This window comes from Lissotriton vulgaris, chromosome 7, assembly GCF_964263255.1.
Source record: "Lissotriton vulgaris chromosome 7, aLisVul1.2, whole genome shotgun sequence".
In the NCBI taxonomy this organism is placed as follows: Eukaryota; Metazoa; Chordata; class Amphibia; order Caudata; family Salamandridae; genus Lissotriton; species Lissotriton vulgaris.
In genome coordinates, this window is record NC_141695.1 from 1543721660 (window position 1) to 1543738091 (window position 16432).

General features: G+C 43.9%; 1 protein-coding gene across 1 annotated transcript in view; it reads right to left on the reverse strand.

Moving 5' to 3' along the window:
• LOC147705971 (protein-glutamine gamma-glutamyltransferase E-like) overlaps window positions 1–16432 on the reverse strand; it is a 285536-nt gene that overhangs the window by 204557 nt on the left and 64547 nt on the right. The window contains exons 6-7 of the mRNA XM_086932428.1: window positions 6838–7015; window positions 6368–6500 (exon numbers count right to left, since the gene is read on the reverse strand). Of these exons, the coding sequence (XP_086788554.1) occupies window positions 6368–6500; window positions 6838–7015 (311 nt within the window). The remainder of the gene's footprint in view (window positions 1–6367; window positions 6501–6837; window positions 7016–16432) is intronic.

The following is a 16432-nucleotide window of genomic DNA, read 5'->3' on the forward strand; positions in this document are numbered from 1 at the left end:
CCATCGTCCAGAGGAGCGTATAACTTCATCAAGGGCATGCTGTGTCTATCACCCCCCTCCTATCAGATAAATGACAATAACCAGAACTGCAGGTCCCAAAAGAAGGCACTGGGCAATACTACTGGCAGTGGTGAGAAAAAATACAAGAGCCGGGACGGAAGCAACATCTTAGAGATTGCAATCCTCCCATACGTGACATTGGATTGGCTAGTCTGATTAGGAGTTGGATATCAGACATTTTGATTTAACCCTCGTCCTGAGGAGGCCAAGATATCGGAAGCCCGAAACGCGTCTGCGTCGAGATGCTTCAAATTCATGAGAGGAGTCTGAGGATATTACTTTAATTCTGAGATTTTGAGTCATCACAGTCACTGATTTGTTGTTCTTGATTGATTAGAACTGATTGTGTTGAGACAGGACTACCTCTTAGTGTACTCCCTGAATAAGTAGGGGGGCACAGTTCTTTTTGAGTACGATTCTTTGGGTGAAAAGAGTTCACTTATTTAAATGTAAAAAAATTGTGTTTTGTTGTTTGTTGTCAGCTGTACAGATTGGATATAGATATTTGCGTATATATGTGTAAATGAGATGTTACTGATGAAGTCATATAAAAGCAGTTATTTGTATGATGGATTATTATATATAAAACTGATAATCCTGCTTTTGTATTAGGTATGCAATCATTGATGTATATATATACTTGATGTAGAGACTAATGCTCTGAATATAAGGGAATTTGGAGTCCCTTATGATTTAAGTATTTGATGATCTATTCCTCCCGACCCACTTTTGCTTATTGCAGCACCTTGGCCAATGAGTCTGTATAAATGAAAGAGACCCACCTTTGAAATTCCCATCAGATTTCTAGCTAGCTGAGGCCGCAAAGAGAAAGGACCAACTCAGCATATCAAACGCTTTTTTAATGTCCAGCAAAGCCACTCAACACTGGGTGGATCCACGCTTGGCTGGCTAAGTCCATAATGTGGAACAGCCATCGAAGGTTAAGGAATGTGCTCCTGCCCATTCTAGTCAGAGTGTATTATTGTTTGCATAATGGGAATTAAACGGTTCGCTAGTACCTTTCCCAACACTTTATAGTCTGCATTTTTTGAGAAACAGCAGCCTGTACAAGCCCACATTAAGTGTCTCTCTCCTTTTATTTGGGGAGAACTACTATTATCACCTCCCTCATGGAGGACGGTACAATTCCCCTCATTCTGGTCCTCTGATATGAGTTAACTAAGCGCTGACCTAGGCCCGCAGTATATGCCTCATAAAACTCCATGGGAAATCCGTCAGTCCCATGGGACTATAGCAAGAGTGAAACACAATGTTGTTGTCTCTGACTTCAACAGGCACGCAAGCATAGAGCCCGCCTTATCACCCATCGCATGTTGACATGTGATGTCTTCCTTATAATCCAGACTGTAAAGCTGGGAAAGCATCTTGCTTTGCTTCCTCCACAACTCCCTCAACCCTCATGCACTCCCTTGTCCATCCCGTTACGGACTTCCAGGTCCCTGAGATGGTCCTCAATGTCCTTGAACTGTCTGCAGAGCACATGCTTAGTGCACTGTCTCTGAGAGACAGATAACTGTAAGATTTATTTAAATGCATCCCATTCCACCCTGGGTCAATGGTTATATTCTCATTATCAGTGAAGTACAGCTGTATTGGCAGCCCTATCCAATCACAAAATATTGGTTCTTGAAGCGCTGTCTTTGGCAGAAACCACTCTGGAATCCTGGGATGCTGTTACCCTAGTTCAAGGTAATTAACAATGGGCTATTATCTGACAACATACATACCAGACATTTTGCCCCCACCAGCCTTGCATGCACCTCAACTGTCACAAAGGCCATACCAATTTTAGTGTGCAGTGAGTATACTCCTGAAAAATTTGGAAACTGTCTACCGGTCAGGAGCATTGTCCAGCACAATTCTGTGACCTGCGTATAAGCAGCCCACTGTTGGAGCATTCAAGTGTTTGCTGACGCTTATGTGCCAGAGACCAGAGGGTGCAACCTATCCAACTGCAGATCTTGGACACAGTTATAATCACCGCACCGGATAGCCGGAACCTGCACCGTGGTCAAGAGAGTGGAGGTAAGAGGCACATAGAAAGGAGACTGCTTGGCATTCAGTGTATACAGTGCCACCAGTGCCAGAGGTGCCCCATATAAGTTGCCCTTGAGGATCACATACTCTGGGTCTATCCTGGTTTGTCTCACAGTGAATGGTATACCAGGCACTTCCTAAATCAGTAAAACATTAATCTACCATCGTTTGGCAAATGTTTGTAGTTTCACCACCATCAAATACATTTCCTGCAGTCATGCAAAATGTACATGCCTGCGTTTAAGGTACGTGCATATTTTATAACATTTCTCATGCATGGCCATGCCATGGACTTCCACGTCAAAAAAGAGAATCCTGTCATTCTCCATGTCACCACATGGTGCCCTCCCCGCCAGTGGGGTGCCCTCCTCATTCCCCACCTTATCTCCACCAAGCTTCAGTTTGTGGATACTAACAATTGCTTCAAGCATCCAAATATGCAAGCAAACACTAACCCCAAATACTCCCTTTCCCAGAATTAGCTACAGAACATTCTTAGCCAGATGGACTGCACCCAGATCATGTGCATAGCCATTCCACTTGGATTGTGGGGTGACGTGGTTGTATGCAGCATTGAAGAGGCCATCCGTTCAATCAATCAATCAATCAATCTGGGAATTTCAAGGGTGCTACTCACCTGTTAGGGTCTCAAGGCGCTGGGAGGGGGTGAGCAGCTCCATTCAGTCGAAGAGCCAGTTCTTGAGGGTCTTCCTGAAGATGTTCAGAGAGGGGTGGGCTTAATGTCGATCGGGAGCTGGTTCCAGGTCTTAGCGGCGATGTGGGAGAAGGTTCTTCCACCCATTCTGGCTCTGCGGATACGTAGGGTTTTGGCGAGGGCGAGGTTGGCGGATCGGAGGTCTCTCTACGTGGAAGGAGAGTTTCTCATTAAGGTATTGAAGTCCGGTGTTGTGAAGACATTTGTAGGTGTGGGTGAGTAACTTGAAGGTTACCCTCTTCTTAACGGGGAGCCAGTGGAGGTTTTGCAGGCGTTGGGTGATGTGTTCATGTTGAAGGTTGCCGAGGACGAGTCTGACTGCGGTGTTCTGTATGGTCTGGAGTTTGTGGAGCAGATACTTGTGGATTCCGGCTTAGAGGGCGTTTCTGTAGTCCTGTCTGCTGGTTATAAGTGCGTGGGTGATGATCTTTCTTGATTCGGGGGATCCATTTGAAGGTCTTGCGAAGGATGCGGAGGGTGTTGAAGCAGGTGGAGGTGACAGTGTTGATCTGTCGGGTCATGGAGAGGGAGGAGTCGAGCACGATGCAGAGGTTCCAAGTGTGGTTCGTGGGATGGGTGGCTTCTGAGGGCGGTGGGCCACCAGGTGTCGTTCCATGTGGTGGGGTAGGGTCCAAGGATGAGGACCTCTCTCTTCTCCGAGTTGAGCTTCAGGCAGCTGCTGCATGCTACCCGCATATCGCTCAAGTCACCAAATGTTCTCCAGCTACAGATGGCAGCATCAAAGAAGACCTCTAGAACTGGAGTCCACAGCCAGAACCCACTGATGTTTCTTGGCATAACTTAGAATTCACCAGCCACATCAAGTTGATCAATCAGCCGTCATTGGGGTGACGTCAGGTCCCACCCTCTATGACTCCACCAACTCTTTGATAGTGTCTCAATCCGGGGTCATCTGTGACCCCACCCGAATCCTGTTCCTCTAACTCCAATGAGCCCTCTCTCTCCATCTCTGCCACCACTCGTGTTATTTTGTGCGCTACCTGTTCTTTAATTGGTTTATGGCGGGTCCTCTTATCGGTGCGACGACGCACAATCCCCTGGACTCAAACCAGTCCCATGCTTACCGCAGCATCTTAAAAAAAAGTGATTTTTCACCATCCTGTATGCAAAAGTGCAGGAAAAAACAATGTGTGTTTGATGTTCAGTTGTCGTATTTGGCGTTTGACCTCCCTAAACAATTGTTGCTTCCTTTGCATGTCTGCAGTATAGTCAGGGAACACTGCCACTTTGCTGTTCTCAACCTCCCAGGGACCACTGGTGCGCTCTATTTGTGGGATGCTGTCTGTCCCTGTAGCTGAACTTGCGCACCACCACTGCACCACCGCTGGGCGGGGCTCTTGGCAAAAGCTGACATCCGGTAATCCTATGGGCCCTTTCCATCAAAAAAAAGTAGATGTCTGTGTGTCCATGCAACCTTAGAGCTTCCATTGGTCATCTCAAAGGAGACCCACCTTCACCACCAATTTCCTCATCTTGTGTCCCACAAAGGTTTTGTCATCTAGTACAGTCTGCAGCAATTCAGCAAATTTATCAGAATGTTCTTGCAACCTGCTCTCTAGAGCATTGGTTGACAGTGTTTTCGCAGGCCCCAGGGTCTCAGCTCCCTAACTCACAATCTTCAGATTCACCATCTTCTACCATTGGGGCCCCATTGTACCCCCAATCACCCACTCTGCGCTCCCAGAGGCCCCCCAGACCCATCAGCTGCAAGTCGTATAGGGCAGACTGCAGGGGATGGGGGAAGGAGAATTCACGAGTGCACTAGGATATATGCAGCACCCAATCTACAGTTTGTCAGGGCTGCTCGCTGGATTTGCATCTGAAAATCTGAAAGGGGTAACACCATATTAAAATCCTGGCTCCCCGAGATGTAGCAACAAGCATCCCCTGGTCACTCACCCCCTTCCCGGGAGGCCCCTGGCTCCAGTTCCAAAATGACTTCCCAGGTGGGAGTCGTTTCGGTATGCGCCCAGGACTTCAGGCACAGGACACACAATGTTGCGGTCCTGACTCGGGTGTTTCCCCGGTTGGTCGCCGGGGTGGGGGCGGGCTTTAGGCCCCTGTCGGGCTATTTTTGTTACCAGGGCCGGCAATATCGGCCCTCTTTAACAAAATTGGCCAAAACAGGTCCTAGCATACAGCTCTGCGTTACCCCTCTCCTACCCCTCAGGGGGCCCAGCCGAGCAGTTTGCCAGGGCCGATTTCGGTTCCCAGGCCGGCCAGCAGTCTAGGAACACAATGAGGTGGCTGCGGCATCAGTCTCTGCTTGCTGTGTATCACTAGGCCCAGATGCTGCAGGCAGCCAGTTTGATGCACTGTGGTCCCCAGGGCTGATAGGTGCATCAGAATCAGGTAGCAACTGTGCCTATGCACTGCCCTTGGTACACTGCTGCCATTCGATATGGGAAAAGAAGGATTTGAACAGATTTTGTCTGGCGTTCGATGCGAAGCTCCACACTACTAATTTTTACTGAAAGTTTTTAAAAAATGGTAATCAATCTAAACTGAAAGGCAACCAATACAAAGCTGCCCTAGACAAGAATCCCCATGAAAAGTAACACCTCTGCCTTCTGGAACACCTTTAAATCAATAACAGCATCTAAATACACTCTGAGGAGACTTCATTCCTGACTGGATTCCCAAGAGGAATAGCAAAGCCAAGTTGAACAGAAACAAACATCCCTGAACCCACTGCCTCACTACTTGAACCACAACAGGGGTGACACAATCAACCAATCAATTAATCATCCAGAATCATGTAAAGCAACATATAAATTCATGATAACAGTACAAATTTACAATATAAAATCTTACTCAAGCATATCATTCCAAAAGGTCAGAAGCCTCTTTAAACAAAAAATCATGAAAGCAACCATGATCTAAGGCAGCATAATGCAAGGCATGAAATACACAAATAGAAAAGCCAACCTCCTGTTAGGAACCACCAGATAACTTCCCGATCTCGGTACATCCCTAATAAAATTTCAGACCGTAAAAGCAATGACTGGATTATTCAACAACTGCAAAGCCAAACTTTTTGGGCGACATGACCTGTCCTCCAGATAAAGATAAGGTTTATGTACATTATGGAAAAGTGTAATGTGCTTTCTCTTGGATGATGTTAAAGCAGCCATATTGTCAAAGTGCACTCCTTGACGTGAAATGAAAATCCCATAAAGTAGCATGATTGATTCAATTTACTAACAGCTGGCCATGCGGATCACACACAGGAAGACGCAATGGGGGAATGCACCTGGAGAACAGGACCTCTGAGATCTCCCTTATTGATGCCAATGACGCCTGGTCCAATAGCAATTGTGAAACTGGGGCTATCTTTATGACACGCCTGAGTTGGGTGCAAAATAATAAATCCCTGGAAAGATCAATTTTCACAGAAGGTTTTTGGCAGGAAGAAGTTGGAGAAGATATTCTCCAACTGTTGCTAAATATTTAGTGTTAAAACGATGAACAATGACCTCTCATAAAATGTAATACACCTGGCACGCTACTTACCAGACACTGTCCTTGGAGCCTTGACGTTCTCCTGTCATTTTATAATATTCATCAATGCTCAGATTTACATCAGTATCGTGAGCAGACTCGAAGTTTGTGATTGTCCGGGCAGGTATTCCCAAACACCTAAGTACTGGAGAAAAAAGAAATTATAAATACTAAAAATGTTTAATTCAGCAACTAATAGCCTCATTGCGAATGCCTCGTGTAGTGCAGTTGGATAATGGAAGTATTTACACTAGATCTGCAGAAATATCACAGCTCTGTTGTATTTCACCAGGACAACCCTGAACTTGGCAATGTCCCCAGTATAAGTTGGGGCTAAGGGAGCAACTGGGCAACTTTATGGCTATCTTGTAATGGGTTCCATAGCATGCTTGCAGCACCGCTCTCTGTAATATCTAGATGTAAGCATGTTCAGAAACAGAATTTTAATGAGGTTTTATACTCATGGGAAAGGAATGACGTACCTGTGCATAGGACCCCTCCGAAGACCCAGCATTGCCCGTATTTCACTGGCTGGAAGCTGTCCTTATCCCACTTTCTCAGTATGGCAGCGCTTCCACTCCAGGTAGTTGGCCGAACCCCACCTGTGTAAGGCTCTTTCCACCGTCCTTGCAGTACTCCGTTATCGTCAATGGAGTTCACCTAAGGAGTGTGCAGTAGAACTTTTTTTACCAAACATTTTTATTGGCATTTAAGTTATTGACAGTGTTAGTTATTCATACTATTGTTATTGTTTTGGTATGTCTAAAAAAACAAAAACAATTTTGTACAGAGACATCTATGTTTTTCATGCAGAGCTTATACCTTCATCTCCCTCCCGTAAAGTTTATAACCTACCGCAATGTCTCCTGGTACCAACTTTCCATATCTCTAGTGTAGCAACCATACATACTACAACTTTTGTGTAAATTTGCCTCCACGTACTTAATCAACCCATTACATGAGATGTCCACAGGAGCATACGGCGGAACCGAGTTAAGTACATAAATAAATAGATAAAACGAATTACAATGCACGCTCTGAACCTCCTCGTAGCACTCCATCGAGGAACCGTGACTGCAAAAGATATCTGCAGACTAAGGCTCTGAGGTTGTACTTCCCCTAAACTGGACAAAAGTAACAGATAGGTGCTAACATCACCATCAGCCATGTCTCTGTTATTTCGGAAAAGTCAAGAAATATTGGCAAGCAACCGTTGTGTCCACTGGCCAGCAGGGCCGGACTGGCTACTGGGCGTTTTGGAATGCTGCTGAGTTGAGGGCTGATTTCGTTGATGGGGACTTGCGTGTACTAAACAAAATTTGTTTTGCTTTAATTATTTCGAAGCACACGCAGGTCTCCATGAACGAAATCAGCCCCACCGCAGTGAAATCAGACCCCAGCTCAGCAGCATTCTAAAACGCCCAGCAGTCAGTCCGGCCCTGCTGGTCATTACCTCAAATCAATTACGCCATTAAAAAAGCAGTATGATATTACCATCCCAGTCGCTGTAATTTCTGGAAATCTTTGTAATGCTCCACTGAAAAAAGCACTCTCTGTAACCTAAACACTGCATCGACAGTTAATTAACCCTGTCACAACATTTCTGTAGGGCCTGGAAAAATGAAAAGTACTATTTGTATATATTTTCTTTTAATCTCAGTAAGGTGTTGACATGTGTTGCACTGATGGGATCAAAGGGGCATATAGGCAAGGGCAATATCACTGCTTTAGAAGCACTTTTTGCCCCTAAAGCGGTGATCTTTTGATTGCCCTATCAGCAAGCTGTAGCTAGCAGCAATTAGCGACAGCTTCCAGGTGATAGCAACCGGTTTGGGGCCCCCTTTATGTACCCAAACTGTTAGCGACTGAAAGCAGTCGCTAACATAGCTATCGCCTATCAGCAACGCAGGCGAAGCGATAAAAAATTTAGCGCTAAGCACGATTATCGCTAGGATCCAACGCCTGCTAAAAACATGACTTGCCTGCTTCTTCAATGGGAGGAGGATTGTTAAGTTAAGTCCCCATTGGTGTTAATGCGTGAATATCGCTGGATTTCCAGCTATATTCAGGCAGTTCGCCGCTATCGCTGGATATATTAGCACAATGGAGATAAATGTTGCTAATAGCATGTTTTCTCCTCTAACATGTCCAGCGATAGGCAGCGATAACAATAAACATGCTAAGCACGTTTTGCGATAAATATCGCAATTCCTTGCTAATATGCCCCATAGTTTTTCTCATTACATGTAAGAAACAACAATGGTAGGTACACTCCTAACTTTACTACTACTAAATTGACAAATATCGTAATTTTAGGACTTTCGGTATTCACAGAAGGCATTTAGGAGCCCTAAAGTTAGGAGTCCTAACTTTATTACTACTAAATTGGGAAAAATCATAATTTTAAGACTTTCGGTATTCACAGAAGGCATTTAGGAGTCCTAAAGTTAGGAGTCCTAACTTCTGTGAATACCGAAATGAGTAAGTTCATTCTGTGAATACCAAAAGTAGTAAGTGCAGTGTGTGAATGCCAAAAGTAGTAAGTGCAGTCTGTGAATGCCAAAAGTAGTAAGTTGATTCTGTGAATACCAAAAGTAGTAAGTGCAATCTGTGAATACCAAAACAGTAGTAAGTTTAGGATTTAGTCTTAAGTTCATTCTGTGAATCGGGCCCAAAAACACAAAAAGGTAGACACACAAACCATTTCAGTCCTAAAAAATGCACTTGGTAGGTCCCCGACAAAAAGCATATGTACCATGCCACAAAACACCATAGATAGAAATTTAGAAATAAATGAAAAATGGGTAAATATGGCACTCCACAGTAACCAGAAACAATGATATGGTAGCTTATTACAAGTAGGAGACAAAAGTAATGATAGTGAAATAGTAAGAGTATGCTCATGGAATATAAATGGATTAAGAGCTAAGATCCAAAACGCTCAGATAGACTCCATAGTGGGAAAACCCCACATTATAGCATTACAAGAAACCTGGGAAAGTAACCCATTTATGCTACATGGATACGCCGGCTACTATGAACACGCACAAAAAGAGCGAAGGTATCGGACGAGCCAGTGGGGGCCAGGCAATATTTATCTCTAATACGCTACAGGTACAGCATGAACAAGTGATAGTAGATAGCACTAATATCCTGATAGTTAAACTAAACTATTAAATAACTAACCAAAGCTCTAAAACATTATATCTGATCACAGTATATATTTTGCCTACCAATCAGAGCAGGGAGAAAACCTGTGGAACCCTGAACAATGTTCTTATTAATATAATGAGAGAGGATCCCCTAGCAGATTTTCTGATTACGGGGGATTTTAACCTAAATCTCATGTCATCCCACATAAGAGACAACACAATACTATCGCAAAACCATCAATGGCTAATTCCCGAGCAGGATCTAGGGATAGATAATAATGCCAATGAGAATAGAATGGGAAAAAAACTTGTGAAGGACATGGAAGCAATGGGACTCCGAATTCTCAACGGTAGAATAAAAACAGACGTTCGACCATCAAACAGTTACTTTGGGTATACCGGACACTCCAGGATCGATTACACCATGACTTCGTTATTTATGTTCCACAACATTACCTTGTACCAACTAAAGAAAGTAAATGAAAGTGATCACGCCCAGCAGATAATCATAACGAACATCGGAGTAAATAGAAATAAGGAGTATCAATCCGTTCAAGGGCATATTGGTACAACTAATTATAAAAAACTGTTTTGGAATGTTGAAAACAAAGAAATAATGAATGAAGAAGTGGAAAGGATCTTGAAAGTATGCTTTAAAGACACGGTAACAAAAACAGTGATAGAGCAATGGGAATACTTCACTGGGATGCTGATCTTACGCAAAGTCAAACAAATACCAATAAGAAGCAAAAACATAAAGAACCAATCAGGGAGAAGGAATACCACTTAAACCTGCCATATACAATAAGGACATTGAAGAAAGAACGAAACAGGATTATCAGGCTATTAAAGAAACCAGGGATAAAAGCGGAAAATCTGGGAAACTTAAAGCTACTAAATCAAAATCTGAAGAAGCTAATATGGGGTGAAAAAAATCAGGCAAAACAAGCAACTTGGGCAAAAGAATTCCACGCCAGCAAGCAGAAGAATCCAAGAGACTTCTGGAAGATTATCAATGGCCTTGCTAGACCTAACAAGCAGGTAATCTCATCACCATTAACTGAGCAGGAATGGGAGATTTATTTGAGGAGACATTTAAATCAGGACACTTCACAGTCAAGTCCCCTCGAAAAGAGACATGGGTGCAAAACGACAATGATCCTGAATCTTCCTCTAAGGATAAGGATTTGGATACGTCAATAACCATAGAAAAAGAAGAGATAATCAAACTTATAAAAAAACAGAAAAACGGTGCTCCCGGACCAAATGGGATACCGTTTGCTCTCTATAAAGAAAACCCAGAACTATGGGCGACCATCTTAACGAAACTATACACAGAAGTCATTAGAACAGGAACCGTCCCTAAGTAATGGCGAGGATCTTTAATAACCCCAATTTTTAAAAAAGGAGACTGGTCTCTTGCCGAAAACTATAGACTGATTACTTTACAAGACACGGATGCCAAGCTATTTGCCAGAATTTTGCTGACAAAACTATCTGAATGGGTGAGGGAAACAAAGAAATTGCCCTTAAACCAGACAGGCTTTATACAAGGCCTAGGAACAACAACAAACATAATGGTTCTTGCCCTACTAATGGATAAATCAATCAGAATCAACCAACCCCTGTATCTATGTTTTAAAGATTTTAAATCAGCATTTGAATGTGTCAAAAGAAACCTTCTTTGGAATAAACTTGAAAAAATGAATATCCCAGTTCCCCTCCTCAAGCTTATTCGCCTCTTATATACAGAGACATGGGTAAGTGTGAGGATGGGGGACGGCCGAACACTATCGAAGGAGATTCCAGCAAAGGAAGGCCTGAAACAAGGCTGTGTTTTAGCCCCCCTACTTTTTAATTTGTTTCTCGCTGACCTAACTGGAATACTGGACGATGAGAACGCGCACCCCCCGAAATTAGCTGATAAGCGTCTCACAAACTTGATGTATGCGGATGACGTCATACTACTGAGCCATACTAAAGTGGGACTACAGCGTCTAATTAGGCGGACTCATACATACTCGAAGGAGAACGGGATGGTCATAAACGAGACAAAAACTAAGATCATGGTAGTGACCAAAAACAATAAGAGAAGATACAAAAGTAAATGGATTATGGATACAAATGAGCTGGAGCAAGTAGAGGTATATAAATACCTGGGTGTATTATTTGATGCGAAGGGCAGCTACCAATTGCAAAAAAGTGACATTCAAAGAAAAGCTAACTCATTAACTGCAGCATTCAGAATAGTGCAAAAGTCACTTCCCAGCCTAACTTATGGTCCTCTTCTGAGTGTAATTGGTGCAAAACTCCTACCAACTATCATATATGGTAGTGAAGGGGTAATGGGCAAGGATAGCGAAACTCTGAACAAGATCATAACCAGAGCATATCGGGCCCTATTTCATCTCCCAGCGAATGTGTCCCCGGCCCAAGTAAAGTTGGAGTTTGGACTGACCAATCAGCAATATGCAAGGCAAGGCCACTTTATAAAAGTATGGAATAAAAAAAAAAAATGACCATCAAAATGAGATATCGCAACTGTTATGGAGAGAAATAAATAAGGACATAAACTCTACTGCGGGGATCTACCTTAGGGAAGCAATAAAGGATTTTGCGATCGCATCAATATCGGAAAACAATATATTCAAGACATCGTTTAAGAAAATAATTAATAAAACTGTAAACCATCTATCCATCTTAAACGATAAAGCTATCCTCACCAAAAGAAAACATGCATGGGCGATAATTAACGGATATAAAAAGAAGGAAATCCAACAATATCTGGTAACACCCTGGACGGAAAAAAACAAACAGGTGCTCCTTAAATCCAGATTTGGAACAATGCCAGGCCTGTGTCAGCTTCCCCCGTGGGAGAGACCGGAAACTCAAAGGAAATGCAGACTGTGTAATAATGGTGAGGAGGATATACTTCATCTTCTGTGTACTTGCCCTGAACTTTTACAGGAGAGAAAATCATTACTAAAGTTTCCCTTCAAAATACGTGGCATAAGGACATGTAGGCAGGCCTTGATTAATTGCATGAACTCGAACGACATCATTTTAAATGCTATCTTTGTAAAGTTTTTAATGATAGCCAAAAGGAAACTAGGTGTCATATCTATTTTAAATATTTAATCACCTACAAACCTGATGCAATTACATTTTAAGTGTTTTTATTCATGAATACAGTTTTTAGTCTTTGTTTGAAATGTGTAATTTTGTAAGATTTTAAATAATCACCACAATAAACTACTTTGTATCGTATTTTTAAAAATGTTTTATGTGATTTTATATTGCAGATGAGACTATTTGTTTCACAATTGTTTTTAAAAGGACAGATATCTTTTCAATGAACATGTCTCAAAGTGTGGTTGGTAAAAGGATAGAGTGTTGATTGTATGTCCCAGTGAGGTAATGATAAATAGACAAACACAGAAAGGATACTCAAGAGGGACCTTTTTCTGTTGATAAAATTTGAAGTACGACAGTGTAATTCAAATGATTTCAGGAATTTTGTGTTATGCTTTGTATTCAAAATTCCAGAACTTACGCCATTGCACCATACCGCCTATTTATGTACTGTTCATGGTAAAAATGCCTTATTTGTGAAAATAAATTACCCGAATGTCGAAAACAACAGAATGCGAGTTGTTGCTTGCGTTGCTATAGCTTTTTCCCTTTTTTAGTGTAATATGCATCTTTGCTATAAAAATGGACGAGGAAATTCATCTCACATTTTATATCTCAAAATGATAGATTTGCATTTTGCATAAATATGCGTAATTTTGCGCATAATTAGGTGAAAGCATATTATACGAATTTCGCACATTCCCTACAATTCTGTAGGTAAAATCTAAATGAATCTTTTGGTGAAAATAGGCAGAACATTTGAGAATTACAGTAGAACCATGGTTGGTCTTACAGTGCTGTTTTAAGACTTTTTAGCACCTTGTGAAAGATCCATCTCGGGGCCCTCTGTAATAACTTTCAATATGTTACCATTTTTCAGCTACTTCAAGCTCTTGTGATGCTATATAATATTGGAATATGTGTTAAACTTTCAGAAACTGGGCCACACAAGAACAGCCAAAATTTCGAACTGCCCAGCGTCAGCAATCCAAATTGTATCAAAGGAAATCTTGAACAGGCATCTTTGACACAAGGCATTTAGGGCTCGATGTAGGTAGCCAAATACCGGTCGGTAACGGCCGGAATTCGGTAATTCCGGCCATTACCGACCGGTAAAAGAGAATCGAGATGTAAGTGATGAAAAACGTACCGATTCGGTAAATACCAGTCGGTAAAACACCGAATCGGTATTAAACGAATCGGATTTTACCGAATTCATGTTTACCGAATCGGAAAATATGAATCGGTAAATATCCAAATCGGAAAATACCGCATTCATATTTACCGACTCGGTAAATATGAAGTGGTAAAAAAGGCCTGTTGAGATGTAGCAAATTCTAAAAATACCGAATTCAACTAAAATCGGTATTTAAGAATCGGTAATTACCATGGATTGGGAGCAGGTGGAAATCAGGAACAGGATATATAAGAAGGCCCCAAAAATGCAACAGTGCAACCACAATGGCGGCATTTTACGTTATTGCAAGGCGGCTACGGATACAGACAGCAGGAGAGAGGGTCTGGCTAAGGGAGGAGCAGGTGTATAGGCAGAGGATCACCCTCTTCCAACTGACAGAAGCTGAGATCCTGCAAAGGTACAGACTCCACCCCAGAACCATCCTGGACTTGATTGGGGACCTCCACCCATATCTGGAACACCCAACACCAAGAGCACATGCCATCGCACCCCATGTGCAGGTGCTGTGCTGCCTACACCTCCTTGCCTCTGGTAGCTACCAGCATGTGATAGCCGCAGTAGGTGGGGTGTCTCAGAGCTGCCTGTCATGTTTTTTCAGGAAATTCCTACACGCCATGATGCAGAGGATGGAACACTACATTGAGTTCCCTGATACACCTGCAGAACTTGCTAGGACAAAAACCGAGTTCTATCAACTCGCCCTGTTTCTGCACATCATAGGCTGCATCGATGGGACGCACATCCCACTATGCCCACCTGCAGCTACTGAACACATATACAGAAACAGGAAGTCCACACATTCCATCAATGTGCAGGTGATCTGCAACGCTGGCAACATAATAACGGACATTGTGGCCAAATATCCAGGGAGTACCCACAACTCCTACATATTCACCAACAGTGGGATATACAGACGCCTTGTGGCTGGCGAATTTGGTGATGGATACCTGCTGGGTAAGTATGTGCAAGACACCCTGATAGTCCATGCTGAAGGAAACATTGAGAGTATGTGACTAATCAAAATTTAATTTTCCACCCAGGTGACAGTGCATATGCCCTGTAGTCATTTGTTCTCACACCCTACCTGAACCCATCCACCATGAGTGAAAGGCGTTATAACATGGCACACCGAACAACACGTTGCGTGGTGGAACGCACATTTGGACTGCTGAAAAGTAGATTTCGGTGCCTCCATAAGAGTGGAGGTGCACGCCAATACACACCAATAATCTGTTGCAAGATAATAGCTACCTGCGCCATGCTGCACAATCTTGCCACCAAGGAGGGCACAGACATTGAACTAACATATCATGAGGACATAGATGATGGGACTGTACAAGCCGATCACACTGCAGCAGGAGCAGCACCTGCAACAGATGGTAGACTGCGACGCGCAGAAATCACCAACAGATACTTTTGATATAGTGATGACACACAGGCTTGTTCATGTCTTGTAACACTCTCTTTAATATGCACAACTGCACTATGCAAGATCACCAAAACCAAAATAAATTCACTATGCACACTGGGTTGCCAAAGTTAAATTCACTATGACCTGTCCTGTGCCCATATTGTTCCCCTAATGCTTGCGCTTGCGCGTGATGTTGAGTGTGCCACGGGGCTGGGGGTCAACCGGCGCAGTGGGAGCGGTGTCATCAGCATGGAGTCTGCTGCTCCGACGAATGTCCGGAACAGGCGTGCTGGCTCCACTCCTGCTTGTGGACTCCTCTGTGTCCAGTATACACGTTTCACCAGCAGTGGCTGTCTGCTGTGTCAGCATCACCTCCATGGCAGAGGTCACCCTCCCCATCCCCCTGGACAAGTCACTGCAGCAGTGAACAATTTCAGTCTGCATGGTCACAGACCGGGAGCATAGCAGTGTGGTGGAAGTTGCCAGACGGTTTATTGACTGGTTCAGCTGCTGTACCTCGCGCCTGTACCTGCGCCTTTCCTGGTGGTCACTCTCCAGCATGTCACAGAGAGAGCCCATGCGCACACTCATGTCCCTCACCCCCTCTGCCATGGACTCCATTCCTTTGCCCATTGCCTCCATTCCTTTGCCCATGGCCTCCATTCCCTTCGCCATGGCACCTATCCCCCGATCGATGTCCGACATCCTGCTGTTCAGGATGCCCACCTGTCTGTGCACTGCCAGGATCCCCTTGGCCTGCATGCGCTGCACCCTCACCATTGAGGCTTCCAGCCCAGCGAATACACCCTGCACATTCTGCTCCTCATCCTGCTCACGTGCCCTACGGCCACGGTCTCTTGCACGGCCACTTCCCATTGACCCCTGTTGGCCAGCGTTGCGAGCCAGTGGTGGTGTGCTCGGTCTGGGTGCCTCCAGCACTTCCTCGTCAGAGCTTTCCATTATATGTAATGGAAGTACGTCCTGCCTCCTTGGCCTCACATGCACAGGGGACCCCGAGCTCGGTGTTGTGGCACCTGCAGGTGGTGCCGGAGTCTGTGTCTCGAACAGCAGGGGTGACAGTGGCTGGGCAGTGGTGTCTTGCTCCGTTGGTGTGGGTGCGTGCGTAGTGGTCGTGTCCTCTGGGACTGTGCTAGGTCCTGCAGTGTCTGTTGTTTTTTCCCTCT